General features: G+C 40.3%; 1 protein-coding gene across 3 annotated transcripts in view; it reads left to right on the forward strand.

Annotated features, from left to right (window-relative positions):
• IST1 (IST1 factor associated with ESCRT-III) overlaps positions 1 to 18,497 on the forward strand; it is a 34,532-nt gene that overhangs the window by 4,417 nt on the left and 11,618 nt on the right. For 2 of the 3 annotated variants that reach the window (XM_038538449.1, XM_038538447.1), the window contains exons 2-3: positions 17,094 to 17,196; positions 17,610 to 17,790. In XM_038538449.1, the coding sequence (XP_038394377.1) occupies positions 17,109 to 17,196; positions 17,610 to 17,790 (269 nt within the window). In that variant the 5' untranslated portion in view covers positions 17,094 to 17,108. Of the gene's footprint in view, positions 1 to 11,002; positions 11,045 to 17,093; positions 17,197 to 17,609; positions 17,791 to 18,497 lie in introns of all 3 variants that reach the window. The other variant, XM_038538448.1, reaches the window with a different exon arrangement.

Below are 18,497 nucleotides of genomic sequence, written 5' to 3' on the forward strand. Positions count from 1 at the left end.
GAAAACGTTAATCTCATACATCTCCATTAGAGCTCGTGGGTGACCAGGTGTGTTGTCAGTGAACAGTAAAAGGAATCTTTTTTATTCTGAGCAGTAGGTCTCAATGGTGGGCCTAATATCTTTAGTAAACCATGTTGTAAACATGTACTGTCATTCTGGCTTTGTTGTTTCATTTATAGAGCACAGGCAGAGTGGATTTAGCATAATTCTTAAGTGCTGTAGGATTTTCAGAATGGTAAATGAGCATTGGCTTCAACTTAGTCACTGGCTGCATTAGCTTTTTTTTTTTTTTTTTTTTTTTTAGATTTTCTTTTCATTTATTTATTCATGAGAGACACAGGCAGAGGGAGAAGCAGGCTCCATGCAGGGAGACTGACATGGGACTCTATCCCGGGACCGCAGGACCACATCCTGGGCAGAAGGCCCCGCTAAACGCTGAGCCACCTGGGCTGCCTGCTGCATTAGTTTCCTTTTTTTTTTTTTTTTTTTTTTATGATAGTCACAGAGAGAGAGAGAGAGGCAGAGACACAGGCAGAGGGAGAAGCAGGCTCCATGCACCGGGAGCCCGATGTGGGATTCGATCCCGGGTCTCCAGGATCGCGCCCTGGGCCAAAGGCAGGCGCCAAACCGCTGCGCCACCCAGGGATCCCCTGCATTAGTTTCTAACAAGAGTTACTGGGTCCTTTGAAGCTTTAAATCCAGGCATTGACTTCTGAGTATGGAAGTCCTAGATGGCATCTCCTTCCAGTATAAGGCTGTTTTGTCTACATTTAAAATCTGTTGTTTAGGGATACCTGGGGGCGTCATCTTGGTCTGGGGATTGAGTCCCACATTGGAGTCCTGTAAGGAGCCTGCTTCTCCCTCTGTCTATGTCTCTGCCTCTCTGTGTCTCATGAATAAATAAATAAAATTTTTTTAAAAATAAAATCTTGTTTAAAGGGCACCTGGGTGGCTCAGTCGATTAAGCAATCCAACTCTTGAGCTCAGCTCAGGTCTTGATCTCAGGGTGGTGAGTTCAAGCCTCATGTTGGTCTCTGTGCTGAGCATGGAATCTACTTAAAAAAATATAGCCACCTTTATTATCTTAGTTACATCTTCTGGATAATTTGCTGCAGCTTCTGCATCAGCACTTGCTGCTTCACGTTGTTCCTTGCTATAGAGGATGGCTCCTTTCTTTAAACTTCATGAGTCAGTCTCTGCTAGCTTCAGGCTTTTCTTTGTAGCTACCTCTCCTCTCAGTTGGTAGAACTGAAGAGAGTTAGGAACTTGCTCTGGATTAGGCTTTGGCTTAGGGAATGTTGTGGCTCCTTTGATCTTTTATCCAGAACACTAAAACGTTCTCCATATCAGCAATAAGGCTGTTTTGCTTTCTTATCATTTCTTCACTGGGGTAGCACCTCTTGTTTCCTTCAAGAAATTTTCCCCTGCATTTATAACTTGCCTAACTGGTTCGAGAAGCCTAGCTTTTGGCCTAGCTCAGCTTTTTTTTTTTTTTTTTAAACACATTATTATTATTTAAGATTTCATTCATCTATTCATGAGAGACACAGAGGCAGAGACACAGGAGGGAGAAGGCTCCATACAGGAAGCCTGACGTGGGACTTGATCCCCGGTCTCCAGGATCAGGCTCTGGGCTGACGGTGGCGCTAAACCACTGAGCCACCTGGGCTGCCCCTAGCTCAGCTTTTGACATTTTTTTTTTTTTTAAGATTTTATTTATTCATGAGAGAGGCAGAGACATAGGCAGAGTGAGAAGCAGGCTCCCCACAAGGAGCCACATGTGGGACTTGATCCCAGACTGCCCTGAGCTGAAGGTAGGTGCTAAACCCTTGAGCCACCCAGGCGTCCCTTGACATGTTTTTCTTGATGAGTTTAATCATTTGTAGCTTCTGATTTATAGTGAGAGACATTTGACTCTTTACCTTGAACAGTTAGAGACCATTATAGGGTTATTGATTGGCTTAATTTCAATATTGTTTCCTAGGAAATAGGGATGCCTAAGCAGAGAGAGAGAGAGAGACGGGTGGAGCAATCAGAACATACACATAAATCAGTAAAGTTCATTGTCTTACATTGGAGTGGTTGGTGGCACTCCAGTTACAATTTTACAATAGTAACATCAAGGATCTGTGGTCACAGATCACTGTAACATATGTAATAATAATAAAGGTTGAAATATTGTGAATGAGAATTACCAAAATGTGACACAGGCATGGATTGAGCAAACGCTTTTGGAAAAATGATGCTGATTGACTGGCTTGATGCAGGGTTGCAAACCTTAATCTGTAAAAAATGCAGTATCTGAGAAGTGCAATAAAAAGAGGTATGCCTAGGTATGAACTAGTTTTGTAATTACTAGTTCATAATCATTTCCTAGGATTTATGTTACAGTCATTTACATGTCTTACAGTTGTTTTTTGTCTTTCTCATTAGCTTGTAAGATCTTTGAAACTTTAGGGCGAGGTCTTATAATGTGTCTTTCTGTGGTGGCTTAGCACAGTGCTTGATAGAAGAGCACACAACAAACAGTTGGTGAGTGAATGCATGACAGTAAACATGTTGAGGCATAACATCTTAGAATAATCTGTGAATCATAAAAGGAATTTTAAATGTGTTGTACAGTATTAGTATATGGTGCATATATATACATACACATACATATACATTATTTGTTCATATGTTTTACTTATGTGGATGTTTGCATATATATAGAACAGTTAACTTGACCAGAATATTTTATTAACTTTCAGGTTGTTCCTAAATTTAATATTCCTAATCATGCCAGGTACAAAGATTATGGTATTTAGCTTTGGAAACAGGTTCAAATCCTGGAATGGTAATGGAGTTGGTATTTTGTATTAGACTAGTTTGGGGTCTAATGACTTATTTCATATATTGATAATTATTTAGGATCTTTAGTTGCATTTGTGGTTTAATGCATTATCTTTAATGATTCATGGTTTTTGTAGAACAGGAATCTAGTTTCTGAAAGCTGAAAATCCTTGAAACTTAGGGGTACCTGGCTGGTTCAGTCAGAAGAGCATGCGACTCTTGATCTCCAGGTTGTGAGTTTGAGCACCAGTATGGGTTGTAGAGATTACTAAAAACAGAAATTAAAAACTTAAAAGAAAATTCTTGAAACTTAAGTTAACAAAATACTTTGGCAAATTATTTTTTTCCTTAAATCTAAAACAAAAATTAAGTCAGAGGAATTAAAACAAAGAATGTTATTTTTTTTTAAGAATGTTATTTTTATTTAAATTTCTTACTAATTAACAATAGTGACAGCTTTGTACAAAGCCCTGTGCCTGGCAGTGTGGGAATAACAATGGAACCGCAGAAATAGGTTTGACCAAAGGAAAAAAAAAAAGAAGCTTTGACTTCAAGCAACTATTACTGATTACAGTTGAAGTCTTCCAATGACTTTGAAACAGGTTAGTCAAAAAAAAGTCAAAGCTGGGGAGAAAACATATAAAAGCCCATTTATCATTTAATTCTCATACCAGCCTTACAAGGTGTGAGGGTTCATGTGATACTGGTATTAATTTTCTGTAGATGATTGATAGAAAATTCTTATAGAGAAGCCACCTGGGCCTGAGTTTTTTTTTCCTTTTGAATGTTTTTTAATTTTAGATTCAATTTTTGTTATGTGTATGGAGTAATTACATTTTCTATTTCTTTGTCAGTTTTGGTAAGTTGAGTTTCCGAGATTTGTCTATTGTTTTTTGAATTTATAGATGAAAGTTGCTAATTCCTCTTTTAATATCTCTAGGATTTGTAATGATATTCATTCCACCCTTCATTCCTGATAGTTTGTCCCTTTTCTATAAATTTATCTATTTTTAAAGATAATCTTTATGCTCAACATGGGGTTTGAACTCACCACCCCGAGATAAGTGTCCTGTGCTCTACTGACTGTGCCAAGCCAGGTGCCCCAAGATTTATCAAATTTTTTTTTAAAGTTTATTTATTGAGAGAGAAACTGTACACATGCCTGGGGGCGGGGGGTAGAGAGAGAAGCAGGCTCCTTGAGATGCAGAGAGATCTCTATCCATGGACCCCAAGATCACGACCTGAGCTGAAGGCAGTCTGCTTGGTGTCTGCCTTCAGTTTAGGTCATGATCCCGGAGTTCCCAGATTAAGTCAGGCTACCCGTTTCTCTCTGCCCCTTCCTCCTGCTCTTTGTCCTCTAAAGTAGATAAAATCTTAAAAAAAAATTTTTTTTTCCCTAGATAACCAGCATTTGGTTTTGTTTATTTTTCTGTAGTTTTCTGCTTCAGATTTATTTATTTATTTAGCCTTGTTTTTATTATTTTCTTCTGGTTGCTTTGGGTTAATACAGCTCTTTTTACAGTTCCTTAGGTGGTAGCTTAGATTACTAATTTGAGACCTTTTCTAATACAAGCATTTAGTGTTGTAAATTTCCCCTTAAGCACTGCTATTTTTTTTTTTATTTTTTTTTTAAGATTTTATTTATTTATTCATGAGAGGCAGAGAGGCAGAGACCCAGGCAGAGGGAGAGGCAGGCTCTCTGAGGGGAGCCCGACATGGGACTCGTTTGGGGACTCCAGGATCACACCCTGGGACAAAGGCAGGCGCTCAACTGCTGAGCCACCCTGGTGTTCCCCTTAAGCACTGCTTTTTAAGCTACATCCACAAATTTCAATATTTTCATTTCCTTGCAATTCAAACCTTTAGATATTTTTTCCTGCTTGCAATTTCCTCTTTGAGCCTTGGATTATATAGAAGTGTATTGTTTAATTTTCCAGCATTTGGAGATGTTCTGTCTTGTTAACTGATTTCTGGTTCAGTTCCATATGGTTAAAGTTCATACTTCGTGTGACTTCCACCCTGTTTTGTTAAGGTTGTTTTGTACGCTAAGATATGGTCTACATTCAAGTATGTTCCATGTGCTTTACTGTGTTGGGCGGAGTTTTCTGTAACTATCATTGAGATAGGTTGGTTGGGTGTGTTCAGTTCTTGTATGTCCTTGCTGATACTTTGATCATTTACTGATGAAGTATGTTGAAGTGTCCAGCTATAATTAGGGATTTATTTCTCCTTTCTTATCTGTGAGTTCTTGATTCATATATTTTGAAGCCCTATTTGTAGGTGCATTCATTATTAGGATTGTTATATTTACTTGGTGAATTCACTCTTTTATCATTATATAATTATATCATTTTATAATGTTCCTTTTTTTATGCCTAGTTTTCCTTGTTCTTTTTTTTTTTTTAAGATTTTATTTATTTATTCATGAGAAACAGAGAGAGAAAGGCAGAGACACAGGCAGAGAGAGAAGCAGGCTCCATGCAGGGAACCTGATGTGGGACTCTATCCTGGATCTCCAGGATCACGCCCTGTGCTGAAGGCGGCGCTAAACCGCTGAGCCACCCGGGCTGCCCAAGTTTTCCTTGTTCTGAAATCTACTTTGTCTAACATTAATATAGTCCCTCCAACTAACTTTAACTTTATTTTTATTTTTATTTTTTAAATTTTTAAAAAAGATTTTATTCATTCATGAGAGACAGAGAGAGAGAGAGAGAGAGGCAGAGACACAGGCAGAGAGAGAGAAGCAGGCTCCCTGCAGGAAGCCCGACTTGGGACTTGATCCCGATCCTGGGGCTCCAGGATCTCGCCCTGGACCCCAGGCAGGCGCTCAACCATTGAGTCACCCAGGCATCCCTAACTTTCTTTTTATTTATTTATTTTTTTGATTTTTTAATTAATTAATTAATTTTATTTTATTTTATTTTATTTTTTTAATTTTTATTTATTTATGATAGTCACAGAGAGAGAGAGAGAGAGAGAGGCAGAGACATAGGCAGAGGGAGAAGCAGGCTCCATGCACCGAGAGCCCGATGTGGGATTCGATCCTGGGTCTCCAGGATCGCGCCCTGGGCCAAAGGCAGACGCTAAACCGCTGCGCCACCCAGGGATCCCATGATTTTTTAATTTATTTATGATAGTCACACACACAGAGAGAGAGAGAGAGAGAGAGAGAGAGAGGCAGAGACACAGGCAGAGGGAGAAGCAGGCTCCATGCACCGGGAACCCGACGTGGGACTCAATCCCGGGTCTCCAGGATCGCGCCCTGGGCCAAAGGCAGGCGCCAAACCGCTGCACTACCTAGGGATCCCCCTAACTTTCTTTTTAAAAATTGAATTATACAAGATGAAATCAGAGAGGGAGACAAATCATATGAGACTCTTAGGAAACAGGTTCGCTGGAGGGGCGGGGGTGGGGGTATGGGTTAAGCATAACTGGGTGATGGACATTAAGGAGGGCATATGATGTAATGAGCACTGGGTATTATATAAAATTGTTGAATTACTGATCTCTACCTCTGAAGCTAATAATACATTATATGTTAGTTAACTGAATTTAAATAAAAAAGAAAAGTTGCCCAGGGCCACATATCTCATAAGTGGCACAGCCACGATTTAAAACCAGGCAGTGTGACTCCAGAGTGTCACCTCTGTGCTGTGGTGCTTTTACCATCAGCAATTTGGCAAGAGAAACAGCCAGATTTTGTCTTTTGTTTCATTTTCATCTCATGATCAAGCAGATGTCATTTAAGAGTACTATTTTGGGGGGACACCTGGGTAGCTCAGTGGTTGAGCATCTACCTTTGGCTCAGGTCATGATTCTGGGTTCCTAGGATGGGGTCCTGGGATCGAGTCCCTCATCAGGCTCCTCTGCTTGAGTCTGCTTCTCCTTCTGCCTATGTCTCTCTTGAGTAAATAAATAAAATCTTAAAAAAAAAAAAAAGTATTATTATTTTTTCAATCCTCAGCGTTTTATGTTGAAACCTCAGCACATTAAAAATAAAAACAAAACAGAAATTAAAAAAAAATAAGTTAAAATTGGCATAAAACATTATATTAGTTTCAGGTATACAGCATAATGATTATTATGTATATTGAAAAATGATCGTTAGAGTAAGTCTAGTTAACATCCATCACCATACACAGTTAACAAAACTTTTTTCTTGTGATAACTTTTTTGTATATGTGTGATGAGAGCTTTTAAGATCTACTCTCAGCAACTTTCAAATAAGCAGTATAGTATTATTAACTAATCTATACATTCACATCCCCATGACTTAAATATTTATTACTGGAAGCTTGTACTGAAATGGGTGGAAGGGTGTAAAAAAATTAAACTTCCAACTTTCTTTTGATGAGTGTGTAATACACATTTTTAATTCTTTTACTTTATTTCTTTTAAAGATTTGAGAGAGAGCAAGCTTGAGTAGGGGAAGGGGCAGAGGGAAAGGAACAAGTTGACTCCCCACTGAACAGGGAGCCCCACACGGAACTTGATCCTAGGATCATGACCTGAACCAAAGGCGGGCGCTGAACCAGGTGCCCCAACCTTTTTGTTTTTAAAATTTTATTTGAGTGGGGAGCATATGAGCTCATGTGAGTGGTGAAAGGAGAAGAGGGAGAGGGACAAGCAGACATTGCACTCATGACCTGAGCTGAAATCAAGAGTTGGATGCTTAACACACTGAGCCACCCAGACACATCCTTTCACTTTTAACACTGAGCCACCCAGGCACATCCTTTCACTTTTAACGTACTTGTTTTTATTTTATCAAAGTGAGTTTCTCGTTGATAGAATATAGATGGACCATTTTTTGGACCATTCTGACCATCTCTAAGTTGTTTTTAGACCATTTTTATATAATTATTTATGTAATTATTATTTAAGTTCAAATATTAAAAAACACCATTTTATTATGTTTTCTGTTCTCTGTTTTTCATTTGTTAGTATTTTTGCCTTTTGGGTTATTTGAATACTAGTATTCCAGTTTAAAATATTGAAGGGTGGGACCCCTGGGTGGCGCAGCGGTTTGGCGCCTGCCTTTGGCCCAGGGCGTGATCCTGGAGACCCGGGATCGAATCCCACGTCAGGCTCCCGGTGGATGGAGCCTGCTTCTCCCTCTGCCTGTGTCTCTGCCTCTCTCTCTCTATCTCTCTCTCTCTCTCTGTGTGACTATCATAAATAAATAAAAAATTAAAAAAAAATATTGAAGGGTTTTTTTTTTGTATAGTATTTTTTACAGTATTTTTTATATGTATAACAGTAGATATACTTTGACAATATACTTAGAGTCAGTATTTTCTCTGGCTGCTTTCAGTATTTTACAAATTTATCTTTAGTTTTCAGCAGTTTTTTGATGATGAGTCTGGGCAAACATTTCTTTGTGTTTATGCTGTTTAGAATGCCCTAAACTTTTTCAGCCTATGGACATATGCTTTTCGCTAAATTATGCCATTAGCTAAATTTGGGGAGTTTTCAGACTTTAGGGTTTGGTTTTTTTTTAAGATTTATTTTAGAGGTGCCTGGATGGCTCATTTGGTTGAGTGTCTGTCTGCCTGCAGCACGGGTCATGATCTCAGGGTCCTGGAGTTCCTTGTAAGGAACTCGTGGTATCCTGCCAACTCCTTACTCCATGTTGGGCTCTCTGCTCAGCGGGAAGCCTGTTCTCCCTCTCCTCCCCACTTGTACTTTCTTTTGCTGTTTCTCTCAAATAAAATCTTTAAAAAAAAATTTAGAGAGCAAGAGAGAGAACCCACACATGTGCGATTGTGGGGAGGGACAAAAGGAGAGGGAGAGAGAATCTCTGTTTTCCTCAGCTTCCTTCCTTACCATCAACTTGTCTTCTGTGTCATTCACTCTTTCTTCCACCTCATTAACCCTAGCAGTTAGGAAATCCAGTTTATTTTTTATTTTATTTGTTTTAAAATATTTTATTTATTCATGAGACAGAGAGAGAGAGGCAGAGACACAGGCAGTGGGAGAAGCTGGCTCCATGCAGGGAGCCCCATGTGGGACTCAATCTGGGGACTCCAGGATCACGCCCTGAGCCACCCCCCGGGCATCCCAGGAAATCCAGTTTAAATTGCATCTCATTTAATTTATTTTTAATTTCAGATTGATTAGATCTAAATTCTGCAATAATGAAGTCTCTGGAGTCCTTTGTGCTTTTTTTCCAGACCCACTAGTTGCTTTATAATTGTGCTTCTGAATTGGCTTTCTGACATCGAGTTGAAATCCATACTCTGTAACTCTGTGGTAGAGAGTACTGTTTCTGATTCTTTCTTTGTTTCTGATTCTTTCTTTTGTGGTGATTCTTCCTTCTAGTCCTTTTGTTCGTTGCAGAGTGGCTGTATGAGCAGGCTGAGTCAAAAATACCAACCATGGCCCAAGTAAATTCCACCCTAGATGATTCTGATGAGGTCAGAGACCAGAAAATGAAAAAAGATCAGAACAAAACAAAACAAAAGGACCACTAAAGTCATAAATTTTAAAACAAAGTAGTAAAAAATAAAAGGCCAAAAACCCCAAAGAAGAAAAAAGTAAAGAAAAAGGGAAAAAAAAGGGGGGGGGGAATTGGGGGATTGTGATGGTGAAGGGGTGGTAGTGGAGAGAGAATATAGTCTACCTGAGGGGTCCTAGAGGGTGATCCTCTTGGTTCTGAGTGTATTTTATTTTGTTCTGTATGTTAGAAGATGCTCAAACCCAGCATCCCATATATAAACCAGCAATACTTCTAGAAAGCTCCAACATTGCCACCAAAACATAAGATAAAAGAGGGGGGCAGAATGGAAATGAAGAGAGAATATAATCTCACAGAACGAACTAGTCTGGTATTCCTCTTGGTTCTGGGTGCATGCTGATCATGTTTTAGGAGTATTCTGCCATTGTAGAACAAAACAAGGCAGAGAAAACAAAAATCACAAAACAAAAACCCCTGTCTCCTAAATCTCCCCAAATTAAATTGAATATGTTGAAGGGAATCCAGAAGTGAAAAAATATATCTAAGATGTGTAATTATAGAAATATGAAAGTCAAAAAGTAAAAAACTTAAAAATGAAGAGCTGGTAATATTGTAGTTAAGGTGGGGAAAGGGAAAAAATACTGGAAATGTTTAGTCTGATATAAAAACTAATTGTAATGGAAAAAGGGGAAAAACAATTTTAAAAGGGGAGGGAGACCCTCTAGTTCTATATACTATATTCCCTCGATTTTCCCTTGCTCCTGGAGCTTTTCAGCACTGCTTGGTCAAGAACTCTTCCCCTGTTCTTCCAGCTGGTCCTCTGGGGGAGGGGTCTGCTGTGCTGATTCTCAGACGTCTGTGCTTGGGCAGAGATGCCCCGCCCCTTACCTGATGCGGGGCTCAGTGTGAGCTGTTTAGTCCTTGAGGCCTTTGTTCCCTGGCGGCCCTGCCCCTCCCAGGCACATGGTGAAACTAGGAGGAAAAACATCAGTGGCTGCAGCCAGATTTCCAGCTCTGGAGTCGAGCTCCCAATGAGTAACTAATGCAGTCTCCCAGTCCTCACTGGCCTAAATGCTCTCAGGCCGATGAGGGTGCACAGAGATGTACAGCTTGGGGGCGCCCAGCGGCAGGAGAGTTCTCACTGTCTTGTGCTCTCCCTGGTTCCATCTGTCCAGGGGGAATGTAGGATCGCTGGCTTTGTCCACTTGGGTGCCCTGGGATCCGGAGCCCTGTGCTGGAACCACGCTCTCCTGGGGGCCACCTCTCCTTAAGGGAAAGGGGCACAGCCGCCTCCGTTCGGAGCCGGCTCACCTAACCTACTGGCTTCTCCCAAATGCCCCGGAGGGCTGTGGCACTCCAACCCTTTACCGATATCAGACCATGGTTTGAGCTATCCCCCCAGGGCATCTCCTCAAATAGTGACTCCGGGAATCTTGAGGCTTCATTCCTCTCCTGTGGTTCTGCCTGATTTCCCTGCTAAGCACTTTTCTGTCAGGGAAAACTCCAGTGCGGATCCAGGGCTGGACTTTCCTGTCCCTGAGGCTTTCACCTTTCTGCTTTAGCTCTGCTACTCGCAGTACCCCTCCCCCACTTTATTCTTCTTTATTTTTTTTTTCACCTTCCTACCTTGTTAGAAGCGAAAACTTTTCTCTCTGTAGCATTCCAGCTGTTCTCTATTTATTTATTTATTTTTGTTCTCTCTTTAAATCTCAGGTTGAATTCATAGGTGTTCAGGATGTTTTGAAAGTTATCTAGGTAAGTTGGTGGGACTGGGTGAGTTGAGGACCCTACTCCTCTGCCATCTTGCCCTGCCTCCAGGGGAGAATCTCAAGTAGATTCCCAGCTGGACCTGGAGTCCTACATAGGGGTTGATCTCAGAACTCAGATCTTGACCTGAGCGGAAATCAAGACTCAGATACTTAACTGAGCCACCCAGTGCCCCCCTCAGCCTATAGGTTTTCACAATTTTTTGGTACCAACTTTTCTGGGACTCTGAGGACACAAATACTAGATCCTTTGCTATTGCCCCACAGATCTCTGAGACTTTGTTCACTTAAAAAAAAATTCTTTTTAAACTGGATACTTTAAGATTTATTTATGAGCAAGGCACCTATGTGGCTTAGTCTGTTAAGCATCTGCCTTCAGCACCAGTTGTGGTCCTGGGGTCTTGGATTGAGCCCACATTGGGCTCCCTGTTCAGTGGAGAGCCTGCTTCTCCCTCTCTGTCCTTCCCCCCTTCTCCTGCATCACTCTCCAGCTCACTCCCTGTCTTTAATAAAATCTTTGAGAAAAAGATTTGTGAGGGGAGGGCAGAGGGAGAGAAAATTTCCAGCAGACTTTCCACTGAGCGTGGAGCCCAGTGCTGGGCTCCGTCTCCCCACCCATGGGATCATGACCTGATCCTAAACCAAGAGGCAGACACTGAACCACCCAGGTGCCCCCTTGGTTCTGGTTTTTAAGGACTACACATGTTACTCTTAAGTATAGCTAGGTCATTAATTCTGACTGCTGCATACTAATCTGTTGTGTGCTTCTGTCACATTTTATTTGTCCTCTTGTAAGGAACTCGTGGTATCCTGCCAACTCCTTACTACCATAGGGTCTGTATGTGCTTCACTGTATATGTGTCTTCATGGCCCTCTGTACAAATTTCTTTGAGGGTATTGTTCAGCAGTGCGATTGCCAGACCTTAAGGTATATGTGTACATTTACCTTATACATGAAGACATACATTTTATTAAATACTAACAGGCTAATATTCACTCTTACAAAGGAAGGAGATCCTGTCACTTGCTACAGCATGGACTCAGACTTTACTTATACTATTGTGTGTGTCAAAATACATAAACAGCATGTTTTGTTTATCCATTCATCTGTTATTGAACATTTGGGTTACTTCTACCTCTTGGCTATAGTGAATAATGCTGCTATGAACATGGGTGTGCAAATAACTTGGAGATCCTGTTTTCACTTTTGGATGTATACCCAGAAGTAAGATTACTGGATCAGATGGTATTTCTGTTTTCAGTTTTTTAAGGAACTACCATACTGTTTTCCATAGTGGTACCCCACTTTACAGTCTCACCAACAATGGTACACAAGGGCTTCAGTTTTTCCCATATCCTTTCTGACACTTTTTAAAAAATATTTTATTTATTCACGAGAGACAGAGAGAAAGAGAGGTAGAAACACAGGCAGAGGGAGAAGCAGGCCCATGCCGGGAGCCCGACGTGGGACTTGATCCCAGGTCTCCAGGATCACACCCTGGGGCAGAACGGCGCTGAACTGCTGGGCCACCGGGGCTACCCGACACCTTTTTTTTTTTTTTTTTTTTAAGATTTATTTATTTATCTATGATAGACACACAGAGAGAGAGGCAGAGACACAGGAGGAGGGAGAAGCAGGCTCCATGCTGGGAGCCCGACACGGGACTCGATCCCGGGACTCTAGGATCACGTCCTTGGCCAAAGGCAGGCGCCAAACCACTGAGCCACCCAGGGATCCCCCGACACTTTTTTTAAAAAAGATTTTATTTATGTATTTGACAGAGGACAAACAGGGGGAACAGCAGAGGAAGCTGGAGAGGGAGAAGCAGGTTATCTTTTTTTTTTTTTAAGATTTTATTTATTTATTCATGAGACATGCAGAGAGAGAGAGAGAGAAGCAGAGACACAGGCAGAGGGAGAAGCAAGCTCCACACAGGGACCCCCATGTGGGACCCAATCCCAGGCCTCCAGGACCACACCCTGGGCCGAAGGCAGGCGCCAAACCTCTGAGCCACCCAGGCAGGTTATCTTTTTATGTGCAGAACTTAGCACAGTTTCTGGTATACAGTAAAATACTTAATAAATACTAGTTGAGGGGTGCCTGGATGACTCAGTCATTTGAACATCTCACTCTTGATTTTGGCTCAGGTCGTGATCTCAAGGTGGTGAAATTTCTCCCCACTCAGCCAGGAGCCTACTTGAAATTCTCCCTCTGCCCTTCCCCTTTGCTGATGTGTCCGCTCTTTTTCTCTAAAATAATTCTTAGGAAAAAAAAAAAAAACTTGAATGAAAGAATGAATAAAATGAGTTGCTGCATTTTTCCAAGAAAACAATGTAATGTTATCTTTTTAAAATAAGATTTCTAGGACCCCTGGGTGGGTCAGTGGTTGAGCATCTACCTACTACTCAGGTTGTGATCCTGGGATCAAGTCCCCCATCAGGCTCCCCGCAGGCAGCCTGCTTCTCCCTCTACCTATGTTTCTGCCTCTCTGTCTGTGTCTCTCATGAGTAAATAAATAAAATCTTAAAAAAAAAAAAAAAGATTTCTAAGAGATGTATTGAGGATTAATCTCAATTGTCTATGCCTTTTTGCCTTTTCCATATAATTTATTACAATTGGATATTTAGTATCCTGCACAATCTTAGAGTTGAAGGGACTTTAGAGATAAGAGGCTTACGTTACTATGTATTTATTGTAGAGAGGGACATACAAGTACCCAGTTTTCTTCTTCTTTTTTTTTAAAGATTTATTTTACAGCAAGAAAGCACAGGAGTTGTTGGGGTGCAGAGGGAGAGGAGAACCAGACTTCCTGTTGAGCATGGAGCCCCACATGGGTGCTCAGTCCCATAATCTTGAGATCCCGAATCTGGCTGAAACTAAGAGTTGTTTGTTCCACTGAGCTGTTTATCCAGCTCCCAGGATAAACAGCTCCCAGGTGTAATCCACCTGTTTATCCAGGTGCCCCCACAGCTTTTTTTTTTTTTTTTAAAGACAATTTAATTTCAGTTTTTTAGTCTGATTAGCTGAAATTTTGTTTTTTGTTTTTTTTTTAAGATTTTATTTATTCATGAGAGACATAGAGAGGCATAGACTTTGGCAGAGGGAGAAGCAGGCTTCCTGCAGGGAGCCCGATGTGGGACTCTATCCCAGGACCCTGGGATCATACCCTGAGTTGAAAGCAGAAACTCAACCACTATGCCACCCAGGTGTCTCCAGCTAGCTGAAATCTTAACTGCAGTATAAATCTGAGGTTTCTTTGGTAGATCTGGTTCCTGCTGATTTAGTCTTGTGTGTATATGTATAGTCCTTGTGTTTGATACTGTTCCAGAATCAAATAGCATCCTCTTTTGATGTATGTGCCTGGAAGCTTGCTCTTGTATGCTGTGTTTATAGGCGCCCTGTTCCTTTCTGCCTCTACCAGTGACTGTGATTCCTGTCTGGAGGCCCTCTTCATATAGTTACCTTTGTGAGGTTTCACGTCCTCTTCTTGTCCTCTCAGTCCTGGAATTATTAATGGTTCTGGGGCAAGACTATCTCCTTTGTTGGTTTCTGTAAACCTTACCCACACCTTTGTACATAGTCTATTAAATTCTTCTCAAATTACTCAGGTTGTGGATGCTGTTTTCAGCTGGAATTGTGATTATTAGAGTCCCTGAATGGGCCCTGTGATTTTACTTACTTTTTAGATGTGAACAAATACATGTTTTACTGAATGATAAGATTAGTAATTTGGGTTTATTTTTATCTGCCTTACATAGAGGTTTATAGTAGCCTTTGAGAGTTTCTCTTCCCCAAATATCCCCAACTAGAAGATTAAGAGTGAAATATAAACAACTTTGCCACACTTCAATATTTTCAACTTCCTTCAGTAGAAATTATAAAATTATAAAATTATTTATACTGCAGTATAAATCTGAGGTTGCTTTGGTAGATCTGGGTTCCTGATACCATTGATATCAATGGTATCAATCCGAGGTGATTGTTTTATCTAACTAGACTGAACTCCATGAGGGCAATAACCATGTCTGTTTTTTTTTTTTTCTTTTCTTTTTTTCTTTTTTTAGTGCCAGTGTGTATCTTTAGTTCCTGTCACAGTGTTGTAGATATTCAATGAATATTTGTTGAAAGAGATTAAAAAATAACATAGTATTTTAATTTTTCTGCTGAAATACTGTAGGAGTGTATGATTAAGTTTGTTTACTTGGATATTTAGATATACTTAGATTTTATTCTTCATTTTACTGGTTTGTTGTTGGTTGATCCTGGGCCAGCGCCTGGTACAGCAAATGACAGTACTAGTTAGTATTTTTTTGGCTGTCTTTCTCCCTCCCATCTATCTCTGGTATGAATCCCTTGGAATTTAGGATACAGTCTGGATCTAGTTAGCACTAGAACCTACCGCAGCACCCGTTGTCTTATAAATAATTGTCAAATTGAAGTTCTGAATTTATGATTATGAGAGATGTTATGGCATAAACTGTAGTGAATGTCATTCTTCAGCTGTCCTGAACTTGTGTTCCTCTGAAAGCTTCTTTTTCTCTCTGGTACCTGGAGTCTACATACAGCACTCCCTCTGCCTGGGGTAGTCACATTCTCTTTTTTACCTTATAAATAATTTGTGTGTCCTTTGGGACCCATCTTAGACTTTTTTTCTCCTGAAAGTATCCTGTAATCTTGGCACTACTGACATTTGGGCTGGATAATTTTTTTTGTTATTGGGGGGACTGTCCTGTTCATTGTAGAATGTTAAGCATCATTCCTGGCATCTGCCCACCAGAGGCCAGTAGCATCCCCTCCAATCATGACAACCCAGGATGTCTCTGGTCATTGCCAAATGTCCCAAATGGGGCAAAATCACTTCTATTTGAGAACCATTCTAAAATTACCCTTTTACCAAATAGTATTGTAGTTGCCAGATTTTGCATTTGAGGGCAAGGACTGTACTTTTTTTTTTTGGTAAATCTTTAGCGTTTAGCTATTGTCTGATGTAGAAATATTTAGTAAATATTTGTTGGTGGATTGAACATAATTCAGTGTAATGGATGCCAGATATTTCATGACATACAACATACAAGCTCCATTGTAAACTGAGACCTAGATTAATTATTTAAATGTATAAAGGCTTCTGGAGGCAATTTTACAAACGAAATATATCTGATGTTTCTTATTAGTGGTATATGCACAAGTGGACACATGTTCCATACAAACTCTTTACATTGGATGTCTTTTTTGGTTTGTCTGTTGATTGGTTAGTTAGATCTAGCTTTTGTTTGGGTGTTACATGTTTTGAAGTTCAAGCCAGGAATTAATTTAGAGACATAGAATTTGTGCTGTCTCAGTATAGAATGCACAATGGTGTACCCCCCTGTAGGTGGAGGGGAATGGTTTTGTTGACTGTATATTTGCTGTTCATTGAAAGTCTTGGTAAAATAGCCTTCTGTTGTTAAGTTTTTTTTCTTGGACTTTTCGTCCTTTGGTGTATTTCTTTGTATGTCAGTAAATATTAATATTTTTGTGATCTTGGGCACTAGCTTTTTCCCAAAGGCTGAGACTTAGTAAGATTTGAGGAACCAATGGGAGAATATTTTTTAATTTGGTTCTAAATTTGATAATCTTTCCTCATCACTGCCCTGATGAGCTTTTTGGGAGAAATAGGCGTCCTTCTTGCTGTTGCTTTGTCTTTTTATCAGCCTACTTCTACACCAATATATAGATACTAATTTTATCCATTATCAGGTTCTTTCAGCTCTGCCTTCAAGATCTCAAATCCAGTCACGCTACCCTAGCCTAAGCTTTTTCCATCCCTTGTCTGGACTATAGTAATAGCCTTCTCCTTGGTCCTCTTGGTTCTATTATTATCCTCCCCTAATCAATTCTCCATACAAGCCAAAATGGTCTTTAAGAAATGTTGAATAAGGTCATGTTGTTTTTGTTTTTGCCTGTATTAGGAAATCATTCTGGGTTATAGTGTCAGCTAATCCATCCTCTAACTGGAATAATTTCAGCTTGAAAGTAGTAATTTCTTATCTTTTTCCAGGAGTAACAACACAGCATGCTGGGCTCTGGATTTAAAGCTGAGCGTTTACGGGTCAATTTGAGATTAGTCATAAACCGTCTTAAGCTATTGGAGAAAAAAAAAAGTGAGTAATACATGATTGCCTTATATTTTCTTTCCCAAAATACATCACTGGGTTTTACCACCCTAGTACTGGCTCCATCAGGCTAGTACTATGAAGTCTTAGGGATCCTAGATCCTTGAAGCTTTAGATAGATTACTGCTGCTCCTTGTGACAAGTTAGATTGAATCGTTCTGTTGCAGGGAATGAGTTAACATGACTTCTGAGGTGGGAATTTCTGGCTATAACAGCAATACTCTTTGCTAGACAAAAGAGCAAATTCTGGAGACTAGATGAGTTGGGACTAGATTTGCTGAGAGTGAGTGAACTAGGTTGTAGTAGGTAGAAACACTCACTTTGTTCTTGGGTTGGAAGTCTCCTGCAAGCCAGGGCCCAATGTACTGCTGCTATGTGACTGGATGGGATTTGTGCCTTAGCGGAACTGGCCCAGAAAGCAAGGAAAGAGATTGCTGACTATCTGGCTGCTGGGAAAGATGAACGAGCTCGGATCCGAGTGGAGCACATTATCCGAGAAGATTACCTTGTGGAGGCCATGGAGATCCTGGAGCTATATTGTGATTTGCTGCTGGCTCGGTTTGGCCTCATCCAGTCTATGAAGTAAGATATTTTGTCTTTTTTTTTTTTTAAATCTTAATCTAGGTATGATTTCTAGAAAAACTGTACCTGTGTATAGAATCTGATGGGTTTGGACATAGGCATACACCTGTATACCATCACCACAATCAAGGTGTGTTTATTAACATTTGTTATTTCCAGAAGTTTCTTTCTGTCCCCTCTCACACCTCCCCCATCCTTTTTTGATAAAAACACATAACATCAGATCTCTTATTCTCTTTTTTTTAAACAAGATTGATTTATTTTAGAGACAGCATGTATGCACGAACCAGGGCAGGGGGTGGGGAGGAGCAGAGGGAGTACGAGAGAATCCCAAGCCGACTCCCCACTGAGTGCAGAGCCTGACATGGGCCTTTAAGACTGTGATTGTGACCTGAGCCGAAACTTGTGTCAGACACTGAATGCACTGAGCCACCCAGGCACCCTTCTACTCTCTTAACATTTATAAATGCATAGTGTAGTATTGTTAATTATATGCATAGAGTTGTTCATCTCTGAACTTACTCATCTTGTATAACTATAATGAAATGAAATAAGAGACTTGAAAACTAAGATCAAATCACTTTTGAGAAAGGAAATTTGAGAAAGGAGTAATATGCAGTGTGGGGGGCCTAACACTAGGGGACTACTTCACATACCCAAGGGCCTTTTTTCCTAACAACTTTGTTGGAAGACCTGATCTTAATGTA

Source organism: Canis lupus, chromosome 5 (genome assembly GCF_011100685.1).
Source record: "Canis lupus familiaris isolate Mischka breed German Shepherd chromosome 5, alternate assembly UU_Cfam_GSD_1.0, whole genome shotgun sequence".
Lineage (NCBI taxonomy): Eukaryota > Metazoa > Chordata > Mammalia > Carnivora > Canidae > Canis > Canis lupus.